Source organism: Dendrobates tinctorius, unplaced genomic scaffold (assembly GCF_039654945.1).
Source record: "Dendrobates tinctorius isolate UK_male_01 unplaced genomic scaffold, ASM3965494v1 ptg000011l, whole genome shotgun sequence".
Classification (NCBI taxonomy): Eukaryota; Metazoa; Chordata; class Amphibia; order Anura; family Dendrobatidae; genus Dendrobates; species Dendrobates tinctorius.
The window spans coordinates 121799413-121827399 of NW_027361679.1; the positions used below are offsets into that span (position 1 = coordinate 121799413).

The 27987-nt window shown below is 45.2% G+C and overlaps 1 protein-coding gene across 1 annotated transcript in view; it reads right to left on the reverse strand.

The window, feature by feature from the left end:
- Positions 1-9734: 9734 nt before the first annotated feature.
- TMEM259 (transmembrane protein 259) overlaps positions 9735-27987 on the reverse strand; it is a 52518-nt gene continuing 34265 nt past the window's right edge. Inside the window, exons 6-12 of the mRNA XM_073547037.1 lie at positions 16333-16455; positions 16135-16235; positions 14166-14223; positions 13990-14073; positions 13781-13913; positions 12974-13073; positions 9735-10827 (exon numbers count right to left, since the gene is read on the reverse strand). Of these exons, the coding sequence (XP_073403138.1) occupies positions 10243-10827; positions 12974-13073; positions 13781-13913; positions 13990-14073; positions 14166-14223; positions 16135-16235; positions 16333-16455 (1184 nt within the window). The 3' untranslated portion in view covers positions 9735-10242. The remainder of the gene's footprint in view (positions 10828-12973; positions 13074-13780; positions 13914-13989; positions 14074-14165; positions 14224-16134; positions 16236-16332; positions 16456-27987) is intronic.

A 27987-nucleotide genomic window follows, 5' to 3' on the forward strand; every position in this document is an offset into this window, starting at 1 on the left:
AGTTGCGCCAGTGCGGGTGTCACCCAAGTCTGGAACCCCGTACCCTCATAAGGCCCAGCATCTCCTGTCCATCACCCAGAGTCAAACTGCCTCTGACCAACTGAAGGTGTAAGTGAAACCGCTGTTCAAGAAACAGCATAAGAACTTTGGCATTGGCCAGGAAATTCAACTCAAAGGGACCTTACCCGCTTCGTGAAATGGCCGCGCTGCATCTGGCTCCAGCGCCAGAGGATCATCTTGTACAAGATTCTGAAGGTGCTCCCTGAAGTTCATCCAGGCCCTGGACTGGAAGGCAGCTACTCAGCTCTTCAAACTGGCGCACAAATGCTGACCTGAGACCAAGCTGGAAGAAAGGAACGGCTGCTAGCCCGTGCTGAGCAAAAAGAAGCTGGTAAAGACATCCCAGCAAAGAGACCCCCTGTGATCAGAGCAGGTGTTAACACTGTGACCACCTTGGTGGGGAGCAAGAAAGCTCAGCTGGTAGTCATCTCTGATGAATAGGATCCCAGCAAACGGCTTGTTTTCCTGCTGAAGATGGGAGTGCCTCACTGCATTGTGAAGAACCAAGGCCAGACTGGGCCGCCTCATCCATAGGAATCATCATGCAGTCCCCGCTCTTCTCGGTCAAGAAGACTGTGGAAGGAGAACCAACCAGGTTCTGAATGGTGCATGACCTGAAGGCCATGAACGAGGTTATAGCATTTGAAACCCCAATTGTGCCAAATCCGCACACCCTGCTGTCAAATGTGCCAGCCACAGCAGAGTGTGATCTGTCCAATGCTTTCTTCAATGTTCCCCTTCACCTGGACGACTAGTTCCTGTTTGCCTTCACGCACCAGGGGGGTGCAGAAAACATGGACAGCGATGCCCCAGGGGGCCCAGAACAGTCCTTCACAGTTCACCAAAGCATTGTCCTTCATCCTCAGCAACTGGATTGCAGAACATGCAGAAGTCATCAACATCGCTACCTGCACAGCCCATTCCTTGTCTCTTCTGCTCTACCTGGCGGAGAAGCAATGCAAGTTCTCGAAAAACAAAGTCCAGTAGTGTCAGAAGCGAGTTACATTCCTGGGACACTGTATTGCCAGCTAGACGAAACACTTGACAGATGACCTGAAGATCACTGTGGGGAAGATGGCTCCCCCAACAACTCCGAAGATACTGCAGGCCTTCCTTGGTCTAGTTTCATATTGCAGAACTCTACTCCCACTCTCAAGGGGGGAAACAGATACGTCTTCAACCGCCACTCTACTCCCACCCCCAAGGGGGGATATGGATACGTCTTCAACCACCACTCTACTCCCACTCCCAAGGGGGGGGGGGGATACGGATATGGACTCTTCAGAACAAAATTTGCAGGATTCCTTTCACAAGGATCTGGATTTGGTGGGAAATACAACTGCAAATTTACACACCAGCTACTATGCCTTGGAAATGACAGGTTCCCTACTGATTCCACTACTGGTATCTCTTTTTTTCCGGAAGATTTTTGTGAAATGACATCTTCGGTAATGGAACTTATTGACCAAGTTTTCCCTGATATTTGTAACAATTTTAATATCCATCAGTGGCTTTGTAAACGTGCAATCCTAGCGCCTAAAAATGATATTGTCAGCTCCATAAATCTAGTATTTCAGGGAAGGCTGCCTGGTCTAGCGACCACATACACTGTCCATTGAGTCAGTCATGGAGAGTAAACAAGCCGTAATGTATCCATCGGAGTTCCTGAATTCTTTGGAGCCTCCTGGAATGCCACCGCATAAGCTCACTTTAAAAATAGGAGCCACAATACAATGTTCCAAATTATTATGCAAAAAGAGTTTAGTAGTGATAAGGTTAGAATTTTTTTGTCATTTAAACTCATTGATGGTGATGTGTGTCAGGGCTCTTTATATCACTGAAAGAAATTGCAGATACCTGTGCAAATTAGTTTGGCAGGTGTGTCCAAATAAAGGCAAGACTACTTAAGAATGCTGTTCCACATTATTAAGCAGCCTACATTTTTTGCCAAAATGGAAAAGGAAAAGGATGTGTCTGCTGCTGAGAAGCAACAAATTGTGGAGTATTTAGGTCAAGGCATGAATACAATCAACATTGCCAAGACACTTCATTGTGCTCATGGCACAATCAAGAAGTATGTAACTGATTCCCAGCACACACGTGTACGTGCTGATAAGGAAAAATTGAGGACTCTTTCCAACAGGCAATTGCGTCAGGTTAAAAGAGCAGCTGCAAAAATGCCTTGTCATAGCAGCAGACAAGTTTTTGAAGCTGCTGGTGCCTCCAACGTCCCCCAAACAGTGGGCCAAACGATACATGAAGACTGACTTCCAAACTGTTTTGTTCACCGATGAGTGCCGTACACCGCTCAATGGTCCAGATGGATGGAGTGGAGGATGGCTGGTTGATGGACACCCCATGAAAACACGGCTAAGGCGCCAACAAGGAGGAGGTGGAGTAATGGTCTGGGCTGGAATCATGGGGAGAGAGATTGTCGACCCCTTTAGGATCCCTGAAGGGGTAAAGATGAACTCCATAATCTATGTGGAGTTTCTAAAACAGCACTTCCTGCCATGGTTCAAGAGGAAGAACCGTGCTTTCCGCAGCAAGATCATTTTCATGCATGATAATGCACTGTCACATGCTGCAAATAACACATCTGCATCTCTGGCTACTATGGGAGGACAAACTTATGGTGTGGCCACCATCTTCCCCTGACCTCAACCCCATTGAGAACCTCTGGAGCATCATCAAAAGGAGTGTCTATGATGGCCGGGGGTAGTTCACATCTAAGCAACAGCTCTGGGAGGGTATTCTGTCAAAACAATTGAAGCACAAACCATCCAAAAACTGACAAATTCAATGGACGAGAGAGGGGTCCTATGTGCAAATGTAACATCACCTAAAGTTTTGACTTGAAAACTGTTTGATTTCATTTTGTAATAAGCTGATAATGCTTATAATTTCACAATTGACCATTTTTTTGTTCAAAATAAAAAGGTTGAAAACTCTGCTGTGCATAATAATTCGGAACATGCATTTTGAGTGTTTATTATTTTTAAAAATATACTGTTTTCATAGACAGTTTGTTCAAAAACATTGCAATTATACTAGAATATTAGATGACTGGAAAATAACAATGACTGCAATTCATATAGGTAATTTAGAGAAAATGAGGAAATATTTTTTGCATAATAATTTGGAACACAGGGTAGTTTTGCTTGGGAACTTTGACTCACCAAAAATGTGAAACGGCACAACATTGTGCATTGAGTCTCATGCCCAATGTTATTGAAGCCACTATTCTTATGGGAAACTCTAAAGGCCCCATCACACTAAGCGATCTCGGTAGCGAGATCGCTGCTGAGTCACAACTTTTGTGACGTAACAGTGATCTCACCAGCGAGATCGCTGTGTGTGACAGCGATCAGCGAGCGGCCCCCCTGCCGGTATCGCTGGAAGAAACCTCTGGACATTTCTTTGGTCGCTGGTCTCCCGCTGGCCAGCATGCATCGCTGCGTGTGACAGGCGGGAGACCAGCGATCAGGTGTAAAAAATAAAAAAAAATAAAAAAATAGAGTTATTCTCACCTTCCGACGTCCCGTTCAGCCATCCTGCCTCTCTCCACGCTCCGGTCCCAGTGATCCTTTGCACGAATGACCGCGAGACTGTTATCCCTCAAGACAGTGACATCTCGCGGTCATTCTCACAAAGGATCACTGGGACCGGAGCGTGGAGAGAGGCAGGATGGCTGAACGGGACGTCGGAAGGTGAGAACAACTATAATTTTTATTTTGATTCTATTTTTTACAGCGATGGCCAGCGATGGCGGGCGCTCGGCATCGCTGTGCTGATCGCTGGTGAAGCTGTGTGACAGCTCACCAGCGATCACATAGCGACTTACTAGCGATCCTGACACCTTGATATCGGTGTCGGAATCGCTGGTAAGTCGCTTAGTGTGACGGGGCCTTAAGGGAGCAAATGTTTTCACTCCACATATTCCTTTGCTACCAAGCGACATGCCCTTCAATTTTAAGCGCCTGCAGTAACCAATCTGACTTGCATTTGCTATGACTTTAAACAAAGCACAAGGTCAATCACTTAAAGTAGCCAGCGTTAATTTGGAGAGCCCGTGTTATTCACATGGACAGTTGTACATTGCATGCTCTAGAGTGGGTGACCCCAAAAATCTTTTCATATATGCACCTGAAGGTAAAACCAAAAACATTGTTTAAAAAAAACACACTACAATAAAGTTGTTTAACTGTAAACCAATTTTACTCTTTTGTCCGTGAACTACTTATAGATTACACTTGAGGGAGGGGGGGGAAGGGTTGCATTCCCGAGATTGTCAGCACGTTTTGTGTGTGCTGAAAACGCCCCCCTCGGCTTATACACGAGTCATTGTCCCAGGGGGTTGGCAGGAGAGGGGGAGCGGCAGGAGCCAGCGGCTGTTACATCATACTCGCCCTTCTTGCGCGATTGCTGCAAGTCCTCCCTGCATCTGTGTCGTCCTGGTGAGGCAGCTTCTTCTTGTGTTCAGCTGTCACGTGGTACCGCTCATTAAAGTAATGAATATGCACAAGTCTCCACTCCCATAGGCGTGGAGCGCATATTCATTACTTTAATGAGCGGTACCACGTGACCACTGAACACAGGAAGAAGCTGCCGGGACAACAGAGAGATGCAGGGAGGACTTGCAGCGACGGCGCCAGGAGTAGGTGAGTATGACGGAGGACAGAGGAGCCATGCATACTACAGGGTGGAGGACGGAGGATCCATGCACACTACAGGGGGGAGGACGGAGGATCCATGCATTCTACAGGGGGAGGATGGAGGAGCCATGCATACTACAGGGGGAGCCACACAGAGCAGGACAGGGATGAGGGGACAATGCATACCCGGCTTATACTTGAGTCAATAAGCTTACCCAGTTTTCCGTGGCAAAATTAGGGGGCCTTGGCTTATAATCGAGTATATACGGTATTTGGTATCGCCATATTAAGAATCACCCGATTTATCAATACCATAAAAGAGTTATCCCGATCGTTAAACGGCGTAATGAGAAAACAAAAGTCAAAACACCAGAATTTTTGGTCGCCAAAAGATTGCATTAAAATGCAATAACAGGTGATCAGAGGATCGTATCTGCACCAAAATGGTATTAAAACGTCAGCTTGGCATGCAAAAAATAAGCCCTCACCCAACCTGAGATCACGAAAACTGGAGACGCTATGGGTATTGGAAAATGGCGTAGTTTTTTTTTTTTTAAACAAATTGGAATTTTTTTTCACCACTTAAACATAAAAGAACCTAGACATGTTTGCTGTTGATGAACTCGTAATGAACCGGAGAATCATAATGGCAGGTCAGTTTTAGCATTTAGCGAATATGGTAAAAGAAAAAAAATAAAAACAACTGTGGGATTGCACTTTTTTTTCTAGAAGCCTAGAAGTGTCATTGCAGCAACCACTGGCTCATTAAAGAGTATATGCAATCCTGCTCTATGGCACAAAAAAGCTCTCAATTCAATAAAATTGGAAATTAGAGTTTGCAATATGACCCTGGAATAAAGAATATAAAAAGTGTAATGTGCCCAACAAACCTAAGCAGTGTAAATACAGCATGCACAGAGTTCCGGAACATTTTTCTGGATTATTATCCTTATTTGAAGCTTGAAAAAAATAAAACAAAATACAATGAAAACTTCACACCACCCCCTAGTGGCCACAAGGCTCACTGTTCTCATACTTGAATATTGTACATTAAAACTGGACTTTACTTATACACTTTTGCACACAGTGTGCTTAAGATATATTTATTAACATATATACAAACAATTCATCAATTTCATGAATTTTTTGAGGTACAATTAAATAAAACATGGGGTGATGGGTGCATATCCGACTCACCCGAATAATTATCCCATTTCTCTTAATAAAAAAAAAAAAAAAAAAAAAGCCTTCGCAAAGCTGTGCATAGTGGGCTGCTGCATATGCACTGGGGTACTGACTTCTCAGCGAGGTCTGCGGTCAGTTTCTCTCACACCATTCCAAATCTGTCTCAGCATTGCATTAAGTAACGTGGTCACTCTTCATTTAGAAGTCAATCAATGCCACACTTTGGCTTCCATGTTTCCGAAAAACTATTGTTGGAATACAAAGTCTTTTTTTTTTTTTTATTTAGCACTAGAAGAAGTACCCTTGGAAGTAAAATGCCCCCACAATCACTACAGGAAAATGTTAAATGTGAGAATAAACATGAAAACATAAAGGATGTATGGTACACCAGTTGTAAAATCCTTGCTTCCTAGCCTGTCTGCCCTGTCCTCACCCAGTTAGAATTTTGCCACCTGGGCCTAAAGCTGAAAATGCAGAGTGGCTTACAATAAAGCCAATTTAGGTAGCAACTAGTGATGAGCGAGCATGGTCGAGTGCTAATAGAGCCTCTCCGGCGTGCTCGAATACTATGCTCGAGTCGGCACGGCTGTCCGACAGCAGCAGCACATGCAGAGATTGCCCGTTTGCTAGGAAATCCCTGCATGTTTTGCATCTGGCGGATAGCCGCGGCAACTCAAGCACAGTATTCGAGCATGCCAGAGAGGCTCTATTAGCACTCAATCATGCTGAAGATGATCCATCACTAGTAGCGAACCAAATATTGTCCCCCAGAGCCATTCTCTACCCAGTGTACACCACCAAGTGCTCCTATTCTATCAACCAAGGTTATATTAGTGTAGTCTCCTACCGGGAAAAAGACACTATTTGTAGAGGCTAACCAAACTGCACAATTTACTAATCCGGACCACTTATCTGAAAGGCTGTTCTCCCCCACAAACCAACAGAGCTCCAAAAATAGCTTCCTCTGGAAGCCAGTGAGTAATGACCTTTAAAAATACTCATTATGTAAAAAAAGTAAAAAAAAGTAGGCAGGACTTTATTTTCATTGGACAATCTCTTTATCCATAGATTGTGATAACTTGCTGATTGATGACGGTCTCAGTGTGAAAGCGCCCACCTATCAAAGGTAGCACTTATTCACAGGTTTCCAACCCCTAAATGGGAGCAAATATTTGATCTATTGCCAAAAACCGAACACCGTTTAGAAACAAAATTATGAACGCCACAGAAACCTGAACGATCTTTAGCTACCATGATCATTAGTGGCATCATGGGTGTGCAGGAAGGAAGCCTACACGGACTACAAAGCATGGGCCTGCAGCAAAGCAAGGTTTGGACGTCTAGAGAAGGGTAAGGAATTCAGTAATAGAATCGGTCAATTAGTCAGCAAAGCCCTGAGAAGCTTCATACATTTTATTGTCCCACAATCACACCATACAGGATAGATGGTAGGTTAGGGATAACAAGAACGGAAATCCTCTTGTTTGAATGGAACAGCGGTGGAACATGTGAAACAGTCCCTCAATTCAAAGACGGCACCAAAGCTCCGATTGTGGAAAAAACCTTCCATTTAAATTGGACAAACTCTCTAAAAATGCATAAAACAAGGCGAGTTTTGTTAAAATATTGAGACTTGTATTCCAACTCCAGTTTCCCGTTAACAAAATGAGAACGCCATTTTATACTTTTATTAAAAATATGAATTTAGGGGAAAAAAAAAAATATTGGCACTGATCATGTGGTAGACTGCAGACTGATGTGACCACCTACCCAGACGTCATAAGCAGAACTTATGCTGGACACATTTGGCCTGTACAAGGGGAATATTGCACTATACCAGACCAGTTAAAGCAAAGAAACAGAAGGTGCAGATAACAATGGCAGCCCTCAGCCTACCAAGCACCCCAAGAAATGAACAAATCTTACAGTTCTAAAATGGTGTTATATCCTTAATCATTTTTTTTTTTTTTTTTATATGAGGGCATAGGGTAAAAGGTAGTATGATGTAGCAATGGCATTGGATCAGCGCTTCTGCTTAACAGAATGTCGGCACTTTAGCACCATTTCATTTCTGAAGTTCAAAATTCTATGATAATATCAGAAAAAAAGTGTTGGGGGGCCATTTTTAGCCAATAATCTTACATAGATTAGTTTTTATCTGATGATCGTTGAGATTAAAATGCACAATATATATGTTAAGAGGCACATCTGCTGCAGACGTAAAACAAGAAAACTAAATCTATCCCTGCCAAGACAAGCCACAGACTGTTCTAATGAAGAAATTAAATAGCCCAGAACCTATTTGTATGAAATAAAGAAATGGTGCTCAAGAGCAGACATTCACTGGATTTATGAACTTTAGATGCAGAATTTGCCAAAAGCGCCGATCTAATTTTATTCACGAGCACAGCTTCAGGAATGCATCTAATTTTTTGATACCTATTCACTTCTAATCTACATAGTAAGTGTATATATGCAAATACACACTTATACATCTGTATATATCTTTCACTTCTACGTAAGAAACAAAAGTGCAATATAATAGAACAGGTTTTACACATTCGTGCTCAGCCTTTTTCTGCAGTCACAGGAGGGAAGGCACAAATACAACTTCTAAATACCATAGATATAAACACCCTTAAATGCTAGTGCAAGCAAAAAAGATCAACGAGTTTTAAGAATAAAATAAATTACATTTTATTAAATTATTAAAACATAATAATTGAACAGAGCAAAAACACTATGCAGGCAAAAATACAGGGATGAAAATAGACCAATATTCAATATAAAAGGCCTAATATCTAGATCACCTATTTATGGGCAAAGAAAGTGACGTGCTACTCTTCTAAATAATGCTAATAGACCACACTAGTAAGTGTTAAATATTATGAGCCCAAATTAGGGGTTTCAATTCACCCAAACTAGCCGAACAAACTTTGAACAATAATTAGGTGCTTATTAGTACATAATCAGTGCATAGATGCCCGAAATAGAAGATGGCCAATAACTTACACTAAATTGTATGTAGAAATCCCCTGGCCTGCCACCTCAACGCGCGTGTCACCGTTTCTTCGTCAGGAGCGTGGCCTGAATTAGCTCCGGTGTCAGTATATGAAGGACTCAGTGTAAATATACTGACACCGCAGCTAGTTCAGGCCACGCCTCCTGACGAAGCGGTGAAACGCGCGTTGAGGCAGCAGGCCAGGGGGATTTCTACATACAATTTAGTGTAAGTTATTGGCCATTTTCTATTTCGGGCATCTATGCACTGATTATGTACTAATAAGCACCTCATTTGGGCTCATAATATTTAACACTTACTAGTGTGGTCTATTAGCATTATTTATAAGAGTAGCACATGTCACTTTCTTTGCCCATAAATAGGTGATCTAAATATTAGGCCTTTTATATTGAATATTGGTCTATTTTCATCCCTGTATTTTTGCCTGCCTAGTGTTTTGCTCTGTTCAATTATGTTTTAATAATGATTTAATAAAATGTAATTGAGTTTATTCTTAAAACTCGTTGATCCTTTTTTGCTTGCAGTAGCATTTAAGGGTGTTTGTATCTATAGTTGTATAGAGTTGAGAGATTTGATTACTGTAGGATTCCATGATTTATGGGAATTTCGGAGGTTTAACTTCTAAATACCGCCTGCCACAATGGGCTGCAGCTGTGGGACCGCCAGAGGCAGTTCCACAAACACATCTGTTCCCACATATGCACTTACATTCCATAGCTTGAAGAACACAGTAAGCACTGGAAACATGGGGGGAAAGTATAAAACATGGGTCTGCACCTGTGTGGCAGACTTTTCTTCTTCGTTTTAGATCACTCATTCTTGGTCCAGTGGTGGTGGAGTGAAATTATGAAAGGCTATATTGCCCATAGGGCCTCTGTTACAAAACCTCTGGAAACACCTATTAGACTAACTTAAATAAGAACATCCTCTCTGAAGTATGGCTATTAAAATCGGTCATAACAGGTACGGCATGGTGCGCGAAAGAGTATACAGATTGCGTACACAACAAGTATGCCCAAGCTACACCCAGTTCTAAAGTGTTCAGAAAAGACTGGTAGTCTCGTTAGCCATTTTTCTTTTTTTCTAGGCCAATTCGTGGCTTTTATTTGACTTGAGTGACAGACGGAAGTAAAGGAGGTGATGTCAGTCTGGGTGCGTGTACAAGACACACGCATGCACAATTATTTTGCTTTTTTTTGTGCTGAAGACCAATCACTCCAGTCGCAAAGAGACTAATGGTTCATACAACTCTTTCACCGTAGAAATGCAAATCTCCTGAATGCAAGGCCTGAACATCTAAAACAGAGATTCAGCTCACATTTAATCGGACCCATGCTCTGCATCTATTCTCGGCTGTGGCGCACTAGATTCTGAGAGCAACCCTGATGACACGGACGTTGAGAGATTGCTTTGCTCTACATCAGTGCTAGCAACTGAAAATCTCACAGGGTTGCAGTCTGTGGGAAGGGTCATTACTTTGACTTGGGGTTCCTTGAGTTTTTTGGGACTATTAGGTGCAGCAGTAGGCAAAACAGGAGGGTCACCAGTTTGAGTCAACTCTTCGCTAGTTTGGCTACCAGACGCTTCCCGTGGTGGTTCTTCAGACAGAGCTGTCAAAAGCTCCAAAACATCTTCTACAGGTTGTGTAGGAGCTACACCTCCATCTGAATCAGCCGACATAGCACCTGCTGCCACTAAGCTAGCTGCTGGTGGCTGGAGACTAAAGATAGAGACCGGAGGAGGCGTTACAATGGATGGCTCAGATGTAGTGTTGTTGTTCAGGTTGTCCTGAAGACTAGTTTGATTCTGACCAGCCTGCTGGTTTTGAAGGAGCATTTCCTGGATACGAATCTGCTGAAGGATGGCGGGAAGTTCGTAGTGATGGAAGAAGTAGATCATAGAGTGCTGTGGGAACAAAAGAAAAACATTAAAAATCGGACAGTCATGATAATTGCAGAGAAATACAAATTCATACTAAAACATTTTAACACCTCATCCACAATTCAATTTTGCCTAGACAAAATCGTTAAAGCCCCTTCAAGAAGAGGTCATTTTTATTTTTTTCAATAAGCTGTAGTAGGACTCGTTTTCTGCAGGACAAATTGTAATTAAAAATGACTTACCGTATATACTAGTGTATAAGCCGAGATTTTCAGCCCATTTTATTGGGCTAAAAGTCCCCCTCTCAGCTTATACACGAGTCATAAACCTGGGGGTTGGTGGGGGAGGGGAGCGGGGGTGTCAGAGATCATGCTTACCCCCCCCCCCCGCTGACGTGTCTCTGCAGCTCCCCCGCTTCTCCTACGGTCTCCCTTCCTTCAGCGGTTACGTGGTACCGCTCATTAAACTCATGAATATGCGCATATTTATGTGTTTAATAAGCGGTACCACGTGACCGATGAAGGAAGGAAGGGAGACCGTAGGAGAAGCCGGGCTGCAGAGACCACGCCAGGAGGGGGTAAGTATATTCGATATTCACCTGTCCCCGGTCCCACGCTGCTCACCGCTGTCTGCTGCATCCTGTGTCAGTGACGTTTAGCCAGCAGAGGGCGCGATGACATGGTTAGTGCACGCTGCACCCTCTGCTGGCTGAACAGTCACTGACACAGGATGCAGCAGACAGCGGTGAGCAGCGATGGACCCAGGACAGGTGAATATCTCAGGTGCCGGATCCTGAGCGAGGGGCGACACCGGCACCTGGCCCCCCCCGTTGCCATTTTCTGAGAGCAATAACTTATTGTTCGGCCAAGTTGCATGAAGACTTCTTTTGCAGCAGCTGTAGTTTTAATTGGTACATTAGGGGGTCGGCTTATACACGAGTATATACAGTTTATCTGCCACAGTTTTTTCGACGTTCCCCTTATGGTAAAAATGACTGTTCTACTGGTCGGTACTATAATGGGGATTGCAAATTTATATACGTTTTAGGGGATGTCTTTGTGTTGCCATTTTCTGAGAGCAATAACTTATTGTTCGGCCAAGTTGTATGAAGACCTCTTTTGCAGCAGCTGTAGTTTTAATTGGTACATTAGGGGGTCTTTATGACTTTCTGGTCGCTATTATTTTAGGAGGTGAAATAGGTTTTATTAGTACAGTAATAAACACAGCAATACCAAAACTGTTTGTTTTTGTGTTTCTAGGAATTTTAGATTTTATTTACTTTCAGGGATAAGGAAGGTGATTTACCATTATGTATTTGTGTGTGTCTAATAATTTACTGAAAGGGCAGAGCCCCACTAATCGGTAACCATCACTAGCAGGTTATAAAACGCAACTTTTATTTCCTTGTGCTAAAACGATGATTATAGAGGCAAGATTAAAATATTCATATTTGACCTATGAGGAAACTGTTTGCTAAATTTCTAAAGTAGCAATTGCTCATAATTTTTTTTCTGTTAGGAAGTTATAAGGGTTAAAACTTGAACTGAGATTTCTCATTTTTTAACAATTTTTTTTTTTTTTTTTTTTTTTTTAGGGACATTACATTTGAAGTGACTTTAAGAGGCTTATATGACAGAAAACACCCAAAAGTGACATCATTCTAAAAACTGCACACATACATTCAAAAATAAGAAAATAAGTACATTTAACACAAAATATTGATGTAAACAAAAACTCATTTCCTGTTGATTGCTTCTCTTTAAATGCCGCTGACTGAGCTAGTTCCAATCGCAGCTGTTAAGTTCCATAAGCCGGTTTCATATGTCTGCAATCAGATAGGAATACCTGGCCATACCGCCGGGTCTCCTGACTTCAGTAGACATTCTCGGAATCCTACTTGAGGCACTTAGCTCAGGTCAGGAGGATCGGCGGTTGGATCAGGTAGTCCAATCAGAGTACATATTGGGTAAAACAGGCCAAACATTTTGTCTTGCACATCCAATGTATGGACAGCGGATGTCGCCATGTTGAATGAAATTATCAGCTTTTATACCCAGGCAGCCTTGAATGGCTATCTACTTTCTGAGTCTGCCCTCTATTATATTATAGAAGTATGTCTCTTATCCTCTTCTGATGAAAATGCAAAAGAAAATAAAAGAATGATCATTACCTGGATGAAGAGCCAGGACGTTACCAGAGCCAGGCTGCTGTACTGACCATTGAATCGATAGTGGTAGGCATAGAATGCAAAGTGGTACAGGTAGAAGAATCTGGATGGAAAAGGAGCAACGACATTGACATAAAATTACAATAAATCGCATAATTAAAATGGTTTGGACTTTTCAATGTAATATAGCTTTACAATATATTGTAATAAACTTGCATTAAAGTTAGGAACCTGAGTGGTGGTATATCATGGTGGGAAAACATGGAATTGAAGACCAAAAAGCACTTTAAGAGGTTCTCCAGTCTAAGAAAAGTCTGCAGTTCCTCTATGTGACTGCTGGATCATAACAGTGTGTGATGTACACACATTAACAATTCCTCTGCATTCCCCGTACGGGTGATGGCATGTATGCAATTATAATACTTCCGGTCAATGGCCGGCTCATCTCACCCCGGTTCCCTCAATAAAAGAGAAGTCAGAAGTTGGAGAACGTGAACGCCCACCCTTTCGGGAAATATCGACAATGTAAGCATCGCATACTGTCAGGTTACGGATTTCTTCTCAGACCAGAAAACCCCCTTAAGAGAGAACCATTTAACCACTTTTTAAGAGTTAGTCCCATTTTAGCCTTTCACGACAGTGCTGACTGCTGAGTGCAACTGTGCTATATCGTTTCAGCGAATCGACATCCAACGACTGGAGCCAGGTCATGGTATAACCATTTAAAAATACATCAAGAAAAAAATTAAAAAGGGAAAAAACACTGCAAAACATCAAAAAGAATCTGAAAAGGCTGGCATGGCAACTCACCTTAGCCAGTGCCTCTTGCTGGTGTTTGTGTGACAGCAGATAGCATCATACTGATCAGCAAGCCACACTATGAGGATTATGTAGAAGGCAGTAGTTGTATCATTGAAAAACTCTGACATAATGGCTTCCATTCCTGTGAAGGAAGAGAAAATAAAGTAACAAAGATACTTTTTAACACAAGTCTTACAGCTTTTGTGCCGCTAACTTACCTACAAGTGCCAGGATCACAGTAAGCAGTGGTGCAGCAGGAAAAGCAATGCTCATATTCATCTCCAACATTTGCAGCAAATCCACTGTAGATGGGGAGGGAAAAAGGTAAGGAAAACATGAAAGACATGTCTCAAGACAAGTGATTGAAATTTTTTTCAAGAATACGTTTACTTACCAATAAAAACAAATATTTGATGGTGAGAATATCTCAAGAGCATAGAGACCGAGAGAGTCTAGGAAGCAAAACAGACTCATTACTTGTCACAGAAAAACTAATATGCAAAAAATCAGATTTTAAAAAACACTTTAAATACAGCAAGTGAAATTAGTATTGAACACGTCACCAATCTTTTAAAAGTAAATATATCTCTAAAGGTGCTATTGACATGAAATTCTCACCGAATGTCGGCAACAACCCATCCAATCCATGAAGAAATCAAACCATAGATGTCCATAAATTAAATGAGTTGTCCACCACTTGGACAATCCCTTCTCTCATTCCTCATGTTTCGCCCCATTAAAATAAAAACACATACTCAGCTCCCGTGCCAGCGCCCTTCCAGCGGTTTCTGCACTCGCGTCCCAGTGAGGTTATGACATGTGAGCCATGCACCCAATCACCGCTGGCATCACGGTCCCCACCATTTCTCTGTAGCTCTCCAAAGGCTCTTGGACTACTCTTCTGATAATTATTTTCACTCCTCTGTCTCAAATCTTGCAGGGAGCACCCGGTCAGGCCTTTTTATGCTGAAATGACTTTTCTGTCCACTTCCAAATTATGGACCCTACAGCACTCCCTTGAACCATCAGTAGCTAGACATTTTTCTGTAACTAATGCCACCAGTATATTTTGCAATAATACCGTTGTAAAGCTCTTGAGACAACTCAATGGTTTTACCCATCATGAGATGTTTCTTGTGTGGCACCGTGGTAATAAGACACCGCTTTACTGTCGATTTGGCTACCCCTAACATTTCGGATATCTCTCGGATTTATTTTTCAGCCTAATGATGGTCCATTTCTCTTCCATTGAGAGCTCTTTTGACTGCATGCTTTGGGTTCACAGAAAGTTTCCAAATGCAAATGCCTCACCTCGAATCAGCTCCAGACATTTTACCTGTTTAACCGATGATGAATTAACAAGGGAATAGCCCATGCAGCCCATTAAAGAGCTTTGTTCAATTACTTTGGGTTCCTTTAACCCCTTACGTCAAAAGGCTGTGCGCCTTAATTTGAATGTGGGCTCAGACACAGAGCCTGCATCTTTCCCAACACTTGATGGCTGATTAAATTAGCCTAATGACACTGTCAGATTGACAACAGTGGTTAATAGCAGCAGGAGAAGCTTACCTTACTTGTTGCTGCTGGATACAGATGATGTCTATATAACACAGCCATCATCAGCCAGTAATAACGCAGGCTCAGCCTCTGAAGCCGCTCCATACATCAGCAGTACATGTACAGCAGATGTCGGGAAGGGGTTAAATAGCGTAACAGTTTTATAGCTCAACTCTCTCCCTGGCCTAATTAGCTGCAATACTTATACATTGAAGCACTTCAGACCTGTCAGTTCCACAATGACAGGAGGCATGCGAGACCCCACTTGGCTTGCAGACCCATAAGCTATTGGTTGGTCTCGTGTTTCTATGGGATTCATCGGTACCGTATAATAGGATCATGGGGGGGTGGTCTATAGACCATCACAACCATCTAAATGCAGTGGATATCGCCTGCAGCATCTGGAATGTTAAACTGCCAGGATCGGTGCTAGGAATGATGGTAGCCACTGTAGTCTGACGTATAGCCGATACCTGCTGTTGATGTTTCTGGTTCAGCTGCCAAGCTGGCGCTGTGCAGAAATTCATTACCTGCTGTGCCATACATGTGAGGCCGATACCGGAAAAAAGTTCACCACTGACGCAAGAAAACGTATAAAGTGGCTAGCGTATGTGAGAAAATGTGATGGCAATCTAAAACAAAATTTTTATCCAAGAGGTTGAAAAGTAGCAACATTATATTTTTTGCGTTTATCTAGTTGTAGTAAAACATTAATTGAACCTAAACTAAATTTGCATTAAAGATATTATAGTCATACAAGTCATTTTATCATTAAAACTACAAAAATATTAAAGATGTAAACTCACAAAAATAACCATGATAACAAAGGCAGCAAGGTATGAGGTGCGAGCCATCCACATACTGACAAATCGATAATGTTCCCCTGAAACAACATTTCTCAGGAAACCTAAAAACAAGGCACCAAGAAAAATTATTTTAACTTTGCAAAAAAAAAAAAAAAAAAAAAAAGTGACAGAACTGTCTCACCCTGCTTAGACACAAACCTTTGTTTTCTTCATTTTCTGCCAAAGCCTTGACACTAGACATGAGAATATCATCATACCCAAGAAATTCATCCAAGAGAAAACGACTAAATCGGTCTCCGAAGCACAAGTCACGTGTTGGGTCTGAAACAGAATTAAAGACCATTGGTTAAGACTTTCTGGGTACAAAATACTCACTTGTAATCCAGTCCTGTGACTTCACATGCACAGAACTGTGACATTTAGATGGTACCAACTCTAGAGAACCAGCTAATAGAAGGCATCTTAAAGGCCATGCTCTCTGGGAAAGTGGGTAAATTAGTTCTCCTCCAGAAGGAAGAATACATTCTCTCTACCACCATGTGTAAGTAGCAACCCTGTAAGGCAATGCAAGACCCAATAAGACACCTTGGACAATGACCAAGGCCATTAGCCAGATGAGCACTTCCAGTTTGGCAGATATCACTCAAAACTCTTGAATGGGTCAGCCTTTAAATAAATGAGGTTTCCATCAGGTTTCTATGATCTATACACTCTATTTTATGACTTTCACCACTGCAGCCTGGTCTAAAAATGATAATTACTGTGAATTTGATTTTACCCAAACCCATGACAGCACCTGAGAGAGAGGAATCCGCTCTATCACTGGAGAGGAAGCCATGAACAAAAAGGAAAAAAGAAAAAAAAAAGCCACTCACTTCCTACAGTAGGAGTCACCCAAATTATCCTTATTCTTGTTATGATGTATACATTCACTCAAGCTCATTCTTCACTGTGAAAAAAAACACCGAAACCTCAGGCACTACAAGCCAGAAAAGGAAATAATGATGTCATGGGTTTCGGCAAACTTAAATTCACAGTAAATAATTATCATTTTTCCCCCTCACCTAACAGCACCTAAGAGACGACAGCAAAGAAGTAATCTGATCGAGAGAGGTAGCCCCCCTTGTAAGATCTTACACCAGAAGATCCCAAGAATATTGCGGTTTAACAGATAGTGCTTAAGGAAAACAGAGAAAGTTCTAGAAATTATTCCATCAACAAAATAAATAATTTGATTCAAAGCTCCGACAAAAGTAAGTGTCCACAAACTAACGAGACGCCTGACCAGATGAGGAAGGATTCGAAATAGGTTACCATTATCCAGGGACACCCCCCCTAATTTTTTTTTTCCCTTTGTAAAAAGGAAGATTTATAGACTTTACTTATATATCTTCCTGGATTTAATTAGATTTTCTTTACTTGTTAAACCACTTAACCAACAACTGAAGTGTTCAGGAAGCGGTACCAAAACTTATTATGTTATAGCGAGCATAAGGGTACCGTTACACTAGGGGTACCGTTACACCTAGCGACTCACCAGCGATCCCGACCAGCGATATGACGCGGTCAGGATCGCTGGTGCATCGCTAGGTGGTCGCTAGTGAGCTGCCACACAGGCAGATCTCACCAGCGACATTGCTGGGGACGGGGGTCGCTACTTACCTGTCAGACGCGGCGATCCTGCGTCCTCCCGCCCGGCTCCACGAGTCGCTCGTCGTCACAGCAGGAAGCGCCGCAGAAAGTGACCGACGAGGAATGGTCCAGGAGCTTCTCGCGCGATCAGCGAAAACCAGCGGGGGAGCCGATCGGAGGTAAGTATCACATGCAGAGATATCGCTAGCAATATCGCTGCAACGTCACAAAATCGGTGACTTTACAGCGATATCGCAGTGTGTAACGGGGGCTTTAGCGATGCACCAGCGATCCCGACAACGATATGGATCGCTGGTGCATCGCTAAGTGGTCGCTAGTGAGCTGCCACATAGGCAGATCTCACCAGCGACATCGCTGGGGTCGGGGGTCTCCTCCTCTGCGTCTGACTCGGACAGAATGTCTTCAGACGACGTATCCGATTCCCTGTGTCTCTTCCTGGATAACTGGGGATTCGCCTGCGGGGTCTGAGAAGTGGCTAGACCGGATACCGAGGCCTGTACTTCCTCTCTGATTACCTCTCTCATGTTAGACATGAAAGTAGCCTACTCCTCCCCCACTATAAGCTTTGCACATGCGTCACAGAGGGTCTTTTGCCACGTGTCCTTTAGCTTCTTAGAGCAAACCGGACACTTCATATCCTTCCGCTTAGGGTCCTTTCTCTCAGAGGTGGAGGCTCCCCCGTGACCCCGGCTCTCTGCTCCCATCTCAGTCTTAGCCTGGTCCTCCATTGGTAATGGTGGAGATCGCCACTGTCTGTTGGCCACTGTGGAGACACAGACCTGTAAGTGGTGACGGGTCTCCTCCCTGGCCCCCCGAAGCAGAGCCTGCGTACCACCTTGCTGCGCTGTTGATCCGTTCCTACGGACGCCTGCCCACTTCCTGGTGGGCCTATGCCGCTGCGGTTTGTGGTACCGGGCGGTCGCTGTCAGCGGGCTTTTTCAGCGACATGACCGGAAGTGACGCGTCCCCCGGCCGATGACGCGACCGGAAGTGACGCGGCCCGCGACACGCGCCCTGCTCCTGCCGGAAGTAACGCGCCCCTTCTGTGATGCGCACCCCAGCCTGCGCGTCTGGATGGGGGCAACTGCTGCGGCGCCCTCGGTCTATGTCGCGCGCCTGTTGCTGCATGCCTCTGACTCCCGGCATGGCGACTCCCGAGTTCTCCGAGGCAGGCGGGGGAAGGCGAGGCCACCGTCGGTGAGCCGCTTGTGAGCTCAGTGGACTCCCAGAGGCGGAGGTGGCGTCCAGAGTCGAGAGCCCCCATCAGGAGGAAGCGACTCTACATTCGGGAGCAGCGCTACACTGGAATAGCTGAGGAACCCTCTGTTGGGTGTAAGCTGCAGATCTCTCCAGGTAGGAAGGGAAAAGGCTGGGCCCCCCGATCCTGACCATCTGCATGGAACGGTCGGATATTCCTCTCGTCGTTCCTATCCGCAGTGGGACAGGAAAAACACTGAGGGATGGTAGGGGGAGGATCCTTTTAAACTCTCGTGGTTTCCTGTCCCACTACGGATGAGGATTAACTGGACATACTATAGTTTCAGTTTGTTTAGCTTTTTATTTACAAAACTACTCCAACTGGAAGGCCAAAATAAATACATAGATGGTTTACTATATTAAATGCTGACCAGTTAATTTAATGTCTCCAGACAAAGGAGAAATGACCTGTATGACAACAGTTGCATTAGATTTAGTGCAATATGCATATTCTGAAGGAATAGATTGGGAATCTGTTGGACTTGGCAGCCTCCTCCAGGTCGGCATTTTGGCACCTTCTTACTTACAACATCTTTCATCAAGCTCAGGAGCACTGAGCCGCAGGCAAGGAAAAAGGTAGAAGCCAACACATTGTGAGGCAGTAACGAAAAATCAGACCTACCAAGCCATGAGTCAGTTGCCTAACCAGGCAATGCCACATAATCAGTGCATCTCAAGCCAGGCTATGCGCTATGAGGCCGGACAGACAGAGGAGGAGGAGGAGGAGGAGGAGGAGGAGGAGGAGGAAGTGGCTTTTTTTATATTTGCCCTTGACTTCCAGTACATTGATCAGTCAGATTCCTCTCTCAGGTGCTGCCATGAGTGAGGGGAAAAATGTTAACTTTACTCTAGCCATAAACCACATATGAATACCAGTTGAGCCATCCTAGTCCATCCTTGGCCTCTCCCGCATTGTTGAGAATTTAGTCACCTTGACAGATGTTGACCATGTGGAGCAGGGGTATACAACAACATCTTCTGGTCCAAAGGCAACATGGTCAGGCTCAACAAATTCTAAAGTGGCATTTTCTGCAACATTTACAAAATACAGTATTGTAATTAAATATCATACATATGCACGTTTTAGGTCTCCCCATGGATGAGGAGTCACATTTAAGCCTGCTTGCATTCTAGAAAGGAAGAGTCCATGAATTCTACTCTCTACTATACTTAATGCAAGTTGCTAAAACTACATTGAAGAGAGCCTTACTCATATATGGCCACCTCTCCACTCCATCAACTCCTTTCTAAAGTGCTACAGAGATGTCAGGGCACCCACCATTCTGCAGGGAATCCAGAGAGAGATACATTGTGAACCATATGTACTTATCCATCCTTGCTCTGTCCTATACCACCAACACCTTTCTCTGGCAAGGATTATACATGTCTGAAGACAACAGACACAGACAAACAAGTCTGACCAGATGGTTGGGGCTACACAGAATAGCGCTGCAGTCTGTAGGTTGTGTACACCTGATGTAGGGAATTGATCTTGGCAAGGAAGCTATACTATCTTCACCAAAGGAGATGCCAAGGATGGTCTGGGCCAGCCCTCTGAACTACTTGGTGCAAGACTTGTATAAAGTACATTTTTACAATTATGCCAGTCTGTGGTGGTATAGAGCAAACATTTATTGCTACAATGAACACATTTAGGAAACCTAGGACTATTGCAACACGTCATTGGAAGCAGATGAGTGTCTATGGGATAAAAGGGAACCTAGGTAGCTGTCACTGGAAATTAGCTTTTCTTCAGAAGTAAGAAAACTATATTAGCATAAACACAAACCCTTTCACCTACTCTTAACCGCTATAATGAAACAGTGATTGATTAATTGAAGTGTTAATCTGTGTTAATGTAATGTTCTAGCCAAATAGAAAAAGTGATACTGAATTTGGAACTACAGTACAAACCTTCTAAAAACTACCACTGAACCACCTGTTCTATCTCCCGGTGGGTAATACACTACACAGACAACACCGGGTTAGGGTAAAAGAGTGGGGCAGTACTTTAATGAACCACAACACCCAATAGCAAACAAAACAATCCCAGCAATTACCCCAAGGTGGTGCACATTACAGGGTCTCACCCTTCCCTTCCGCTGACTCGCCAGGATAAGGGTAGATGTTATGTCCGAGCTCCCAGGGTCACTACTCCACCTGTGATACACATGCAGAGAGGAGGTAACGACAAGTGTAGGGACATAACCAAGAATAATCCTTTGTTCTTCCAGCCAAGTCCGAAGTACCGAGCTGAGACCCTGAAGAGTGACACCAACCAGAAGAAAAGAAGTCTCTTTGATACCCGAGGCAGGTGGTCTATTTTTAGATTTACCCAGTGTCCTTCAGTCCACCCTCACAGCCTTTCCCTATCTACCTTCGAAGTCAACAAACTGGTTATAGAATACAATACACAATTAGCATATCAGCACACAATAAACAAAGATAAACATACACTATGTACAAGTCACTATTACAGACTTAGGGTACCGTTACACTTAGCGATGCACCAGCGATCCCGACAACTAAATGGATCGCTGGTGCATCGCTAAGTGGTCGCTAGTGAGCTGCCACACAGGCAGATCTCACCAGCGACATAGCAGGGGTCGGGGGTCGCTACTTACCTCTCAGACGCGGCGATCCTGAAAATCGGTGACGTTACAGCGATATTGCTAGCGATATCGCTATGTGTAACGGGGGATTTACACAGTATGTTAACTGGTATGCAAGTCTGTCTTCTTGACCCATCAGACATAAGCACTTAAATCCACAAGCCAATATACAGATAAAAAGTAAATTCTTCTTGGTTTGCAAAAACATAGTTGTCTTGGAAATTAAGATACAATCTGGTTTCTTCAAAAATGTAAACACGGATTATTCACTCAAATATAAAGGTACTGTCACACTAAGGCTGGTTTCACATTAGCGCTTTTGTGCGCAGCGCATCGTGCGCACCCGTGCGCATGCGCACTGCGCACCTATACTTAACATGACGTGCGCATGGTCTTGCGCATACTTGCGTTTCCGTGCGCATGCGTTTTTTTGTCTTTTGCGCCAGGCGCGCCTGTCACGGGGGCTTAGTTCAACTAAGGCTGAAATACCCGGGGCCCCTGTGGTGTCCCTTTACTAGGGGAAACCCTGTCTGACCCTCAACCCAGGGTTTTTGCTGAAGGTGCAAATGCCTGAGCCTCCGACCTTTCCTTATCTCCTGCTCAGCCCTGCACTTAACCCTCCACCCTCCACCCAGTGAGAAGTCACCACCAAAGCTCCCACACAAATAATGACAGACAGGGAGAACTTAAACTGCACTGCGCCGCACACACACAGGAATAAACAGTAATGTGAACAGGGCACAACTAAACACAAATATGGGAAGGAGAAAGGATAACAACGGATCATACGACACCAGATATGAATCTCTCTCTCTTGAACACCTCCACTCCAGACCGGAACCACTTGGTATGAAACACAAGCTATAATCGGCGACGCCCATAGGCCAGCATGACTATTTAAAGACCGTGGGCGTGACTAACCATCCAACCTGGTCTCCAGCAGGATTAACCCCCGAGAGCCTGAAGATCAGGCCGGCGCCACTGAGGCTATAGTGGCTGGAGGTGGAACTACCTCTGCCTGCCGGATGCTGTGGTGTGAACAGCGTCCGACATGACAGTACCCCGTCTTCTACGAGGGACCCCAGGGCCCTCAAGACTCATAGGACCCGGCTTGTCCGGATGACGACGGTGAAAAGAACTGACCAGCCGATCCGCATGTATGTCTGAGGCTGGAACCCAAGACCTCTCCTCTGGACCATACCCCCGCCAGTGCACCAAATACTGAAGAGTACGGCGTACTACTCGAGAGTCCACTACCTTGGCGACCTCGAACTCTAACTCGCCATCCACCATGACTGGAGGTGGCATCGGCGTTGTGTCCACAGAGCCTACCACCTTTTTCAATAAAGCCCTGTGAAACACGTTGTGTATCTTGTACACTGCGGGAAGTTCCAACCGATAAGCCACTGGGTTAATAATGGCAGAAATCCTAAAAGGCCCAATAAACCTTGGACCCAGTTTTAAAGAAGGGATTTTGAGTTTTATGTTCTTCGTAGCTAACCACACCCATTCACCCACACACAGGTCCGGACCTGGCACGCGTCTACTGTCAGCCACCCGTTTGTACCTGGCACTCATGCTCAACAAACGCTGTTTCACCCGCCTCCAGACTGATGACAATTGGGCTCCTAGCTGATCCTCCTCCGGGACACCCCCGGAGTCACCCTGACGTAAGGTACAAAACTGAGGATGTTGACCGTACACACAAAAGAATGGAGACTCTCCTGATGACTCTTGGCGGTGATTATTTAATGCGAATTCGGCCAGAGGAAGGAAAGTAGACCACTCCTCCTGGTTGTCGGACACAAAGCATCGTAAATACTGTTCTAGATTTTGGTTCATGCGCTCAGTTTGTCCATTAGACTGTGGATGAAACGCCGATGAATGTGACAACTTGATCCCCAACCTTGAGCAAAAAGCTTTCCAAAACCTCGCCACAAATTGCGTACCCCTATCAGATACTATGTCAGATGGTACTCCGTGGAGTCTGACCACCTCCTTCACAAATACCTGAGCCAACGTCTTAGCATTGGGCAAAGAGGACAACGCCACAAAATGCGCCATCTTTGAAAAACGGTCAACCACCACCAGGATGACCGTGTTCCCTGCCGAGGCTGGCAAGTCAGTGATAAAATCCATGGAGATTTCTGTCCATGGCCTATTGGGTACCCCCAGAGGCTGTAGCGTGCCAGCAGGACGGGTTCGGGGTGACTTAGCCCTAGCGCACGTGATGCAAGCTGCCACGTACGAGACCACGTCCTGCCGGATTTTGGGCCACCAGAAACGACGCGATACCAGCTCTAAGGTGCCCTTCACCCCTGGGTGACCAGCCAGTACCGAATCGTGGTGTTCCTTCAACACCTTAGGCCGAAGATGCAGGGGTACAAATGATTTGTTGGCGGGAAGTCCTGGTGGTACCTCCTCTTGGGCCTCGGCAATCTCCGCCTCTACCTCAGTCGTGAGAGCCGAGACCACTACCCCTTTCTGGAGGATGGGTACCGGCTCTTCCCGAGGTTCTCCCCCCGGAAAACACCTAGACAAAGCATCCGCCTTGGTGTTTTTAGCCCCGGGATGGTACGTCACAAGAAAATTGAAACGAGTAAAAAACAATGCCCAGCGAGCCTGCCTAGGAGACAGACGCTTGGCCGACTCCAGGTAGAGCAGATTCTTATGGTCGGTGATAACTGTGACCTGGTGAGCCGCCCCCTCCAAGAAGTGTCGCCATTCCTCAAAAGCCAGTTTGATGGCCAACAACTCCCTGTTGCCGATATCATAATTCCGTTCGGCCGGCGACAACTTCTTGGAGAAGTAGGCGCATGGATGCATCTCGCTCAAGGACGAGCCTTGAGACAGTACTGCCCCCACTCCCACCTCCGACGCATCAACCTCTACCACAAAAGGTTTAGACACGTCTGGTTGCACCAGAATGGGGGCTGAAGCAAAACTATTCTTCAGACGCTCAAATGCACGTATAGCCACCTCAGGCCAGTTCACCAGATCGGCACCCTTTTTTGTCATGTCCGTGAGCGGTTTGGCGATAGTCGAAAAGTGTTTTATAAATTTCCTATAATAATTCGCAAACCCAAGGAACCGCTGGAGTGCTTTCAGACTCTCCGGCCTCTCCCATTGCAACACCGCTTGCACCTTAGCGGTGTCCATTTTAAAACCAGCTGCGGACACAATATATCCCAAAAAGGGCAACTCCTGGACAAAAAATAAACATTTTTCCAGCTTAGCATAGAGCTGGTTCTCCCGGAGCAACTGTAACACCTGCCTAACATGCTCCAAATGAGTGTCCCGATCGCTAGAATAAATGAGGATATCATCCAGGTATACAATCACAAATCTCCCCAGGACATGAGCAAAGACATCATTAATAAAATGTTGGAAAACGGCAGGCGCGGTGGTCAACCCAAACGGCATAACCAGACTCTCAAAATGACCCTCAGGAGTGTTAAACGCCGTCTTCCACTCATCCCCCTGACGGACCCTTATGAGGTTATACGCCCCCCTGAGGTCCAGCTTGGAAAACCATTTTGCCCCCGCTACCTGGTTGAACAAATCCGGGATCAACGGCATTGGGTAGGGATCACGGATAGTAATCTGGTTTAACTCTCGGAAATCCAGACACGGGCGTAACCCCCCATCTTTCTTCTTAATGAAGAAAAACCCCGCGGCTACAGGCGAGGACGAAGGCCGGATGTGACCTTTACTCAGACTCTCCGCGATGTAGTCTTTCAGAGCTTGTCTCTCAGGACCAGAAATATTAAACATCCTGGCCTTAGGTAATTTGGCCCCGGGTTTTAACCTAATAGCACAGTCATAGGCTCTTTGTGGAGGCAGTTCTGAGCAACCCTTCTCAGAGAAAACATCCGCGAAATCCTGCAAAGCCTCCGGCAGGCTGGGAGTCACGGCGGACACACATGTGGCCAAGCAATTGTCTTGGCAGAAACCACTTCATTGGACTATGTCCTGAGTTTTCCAATCAATTACCGGGTTGTGCCTGGACAGCCATGGAAAACCCAGGACCATTTGAGCTGGGAGATTACGGAGGACCCTACATGTAACCGACTCAGAATGTAGGACCCCAATGTGGAGTTTCACCTCTGCCACAAACTCAGTAATCTCCCCTTGAGGGAGGGGAACAGCATTAATGGTCACCACCTGTATGGGGTGAGGAAGTTTTTCAATCTTAAACCCGGCGGTGTGTGCAAACTCCTCATCTATGAGATTGGTGGCGGAACCGCTATCCACGAACACTGATATAGGTAGCTCTCTGCCGGCGACAATAACCTTGGCAGGGAGCATACATTGAGATACCATCATGGAGGATATGCATACGCTCAGTTGGGTCTCCTCCATACCCTCTGAGCTTAACAGTTTTCCGCCGGTGTGACCCTCTTAGGTAGTACCGGGCAAACGTTAACATAATGACCACCTTTACCACAGTAGAAACATGCTCCGGACTTCCGGAGCGCGAGGCTGAACCTGTGCCACGCCAGCAATCTGCATAGGTTCAGGGGACTCATCTACTTTAACCACACCTGCACCTCTGTTTTCCCCCAGAGGTAGCGTCTCCTGTGCCCCCTGACGAAAACGGCGATCAATACGTATCACCAAACTCATGGCAGACTCCAATGATGCCGGAGTCTCATACATCAGGAGGGCTTGTTTCACCCTCCCTGATACCCCATGAATAAACTGGCTCCGCAGTGCTGGGTCATTCCACTGTGTGTCTACAGCCCAGCGGCGAAATTCCGAACAATAGTCTTCTGCCAAGCGCTCCCCCTGGCGGAGGGCGCGGATTTTAGATTCCGCTAGAGCCAGTCGGTCAGGGTCATCGTAAATGAGCCCGAGGGCAGAAAAAACATTATCGACCGAATGAAATGTAGCAGAGTCAGGTGGTAAGGAAAATGCCCATGCTTGGGGGTCACCACTCAGTAATGACAACACCAGCCCTACTCGCTGGGCCTCATTACCTGAGGATATTGGCCGCATGCGGAAGTATAATTTGCAGGCCTCCCGAAATACAACAAATTTGCTGCGATCGCCTGAAAATCGTTCTGGCAGCGGAAACTTCGGCTCTGCACCGATACCTGCAGATGCCGTTTGCACCTTTGCTACTACCAGGCCCTGCTGCTGAACTGCCCCATTCAACTCGGAGACCTGTATGGACAGCGCCGCCAACTGGCGGGTTATGGAATCTAATGGATCCATGGACTCCTGAAAAAATGTGGGCCGATTATAATGTCACGGGGGCTTAGTTCAACTAAGGCTGAAATACCCGGGGCCCCTGTGGTGTCCCTTTACTAGGGGAAACCCTGTCTGACCCTCAACCCAGGGTTTTTGCTGAAGGTGCAAATGCCTGAGCCTCCGACCTTTCCTTATCTCCTGCTCAGCCCTGCACTTAACCCTCCACCCTCCACCCAGTGAGAAGTCACCACCAAAGCTCCCACACAAATAATGACAGACAGGGAGAACTTAAACTGCACTGCGCCGCACACACACAGGAATAAACAGTAATGTGAACAGGGCACAACTAAACACAAATATGGGAAGGAGAAAGGATAACGACGGATCATACGACACCAGATATGAATCTCTCTCTCTTGAACACCTCCACTCCAGACCGGAACCACTTGGTATGAAACACAAGCTATAATCGGCGACGCCCATAGGCCAGCATGACTATTTAAAGACCGTGGGCGTGACTAACCATCCAACCTGGTCTCCAGCAGGATTAACCCCCGAGAGCCTGAAGATCAGGCCGGCGCCACTGAGGCTATAGTGGCTGGAGGTGGAACTACCTCTGCCTGCCGGATGCTGTGGTGTGAACAGCGTCCGACATGACAGCGCCAGACGCAACATGTTGCATTTTTGGTTCCGCCCTGTCTCGTCAAAAAAACGCATGCGCACGCTTGCGCACGGAATGCGCAAAAACACCACATTGGAGCCTATGGGAACGCATGCGTGCGCATGGTCTTGCGCACGCTTGCGTTTTTTTGCGCATGCGTTTTTGAGTTAAACCAGTCTAGAATGTTCTCTAGACAATGGAAAAAACGTCACACTTAAAAACGCATGCGCATAAAAAAACGCAAACGCATGCAAAAACGCATGTAAAACGCAAACAACGCTGCGTTATTTTGACGCATCAGCGTGCGCATGACGAAAAAAAACGCGCGTTTGTTTTGCGTTTTTCTTTGCGTTTTTTATGCGCACGATGCGCTGCGCAAAAAAACGCTAATGTGAAACTAGCCTAAGCGATATCACTAGCAATATCGATATAACTTGTGACGTTATAGCGATATTGCTAGCGATATCGCTGTGTCTG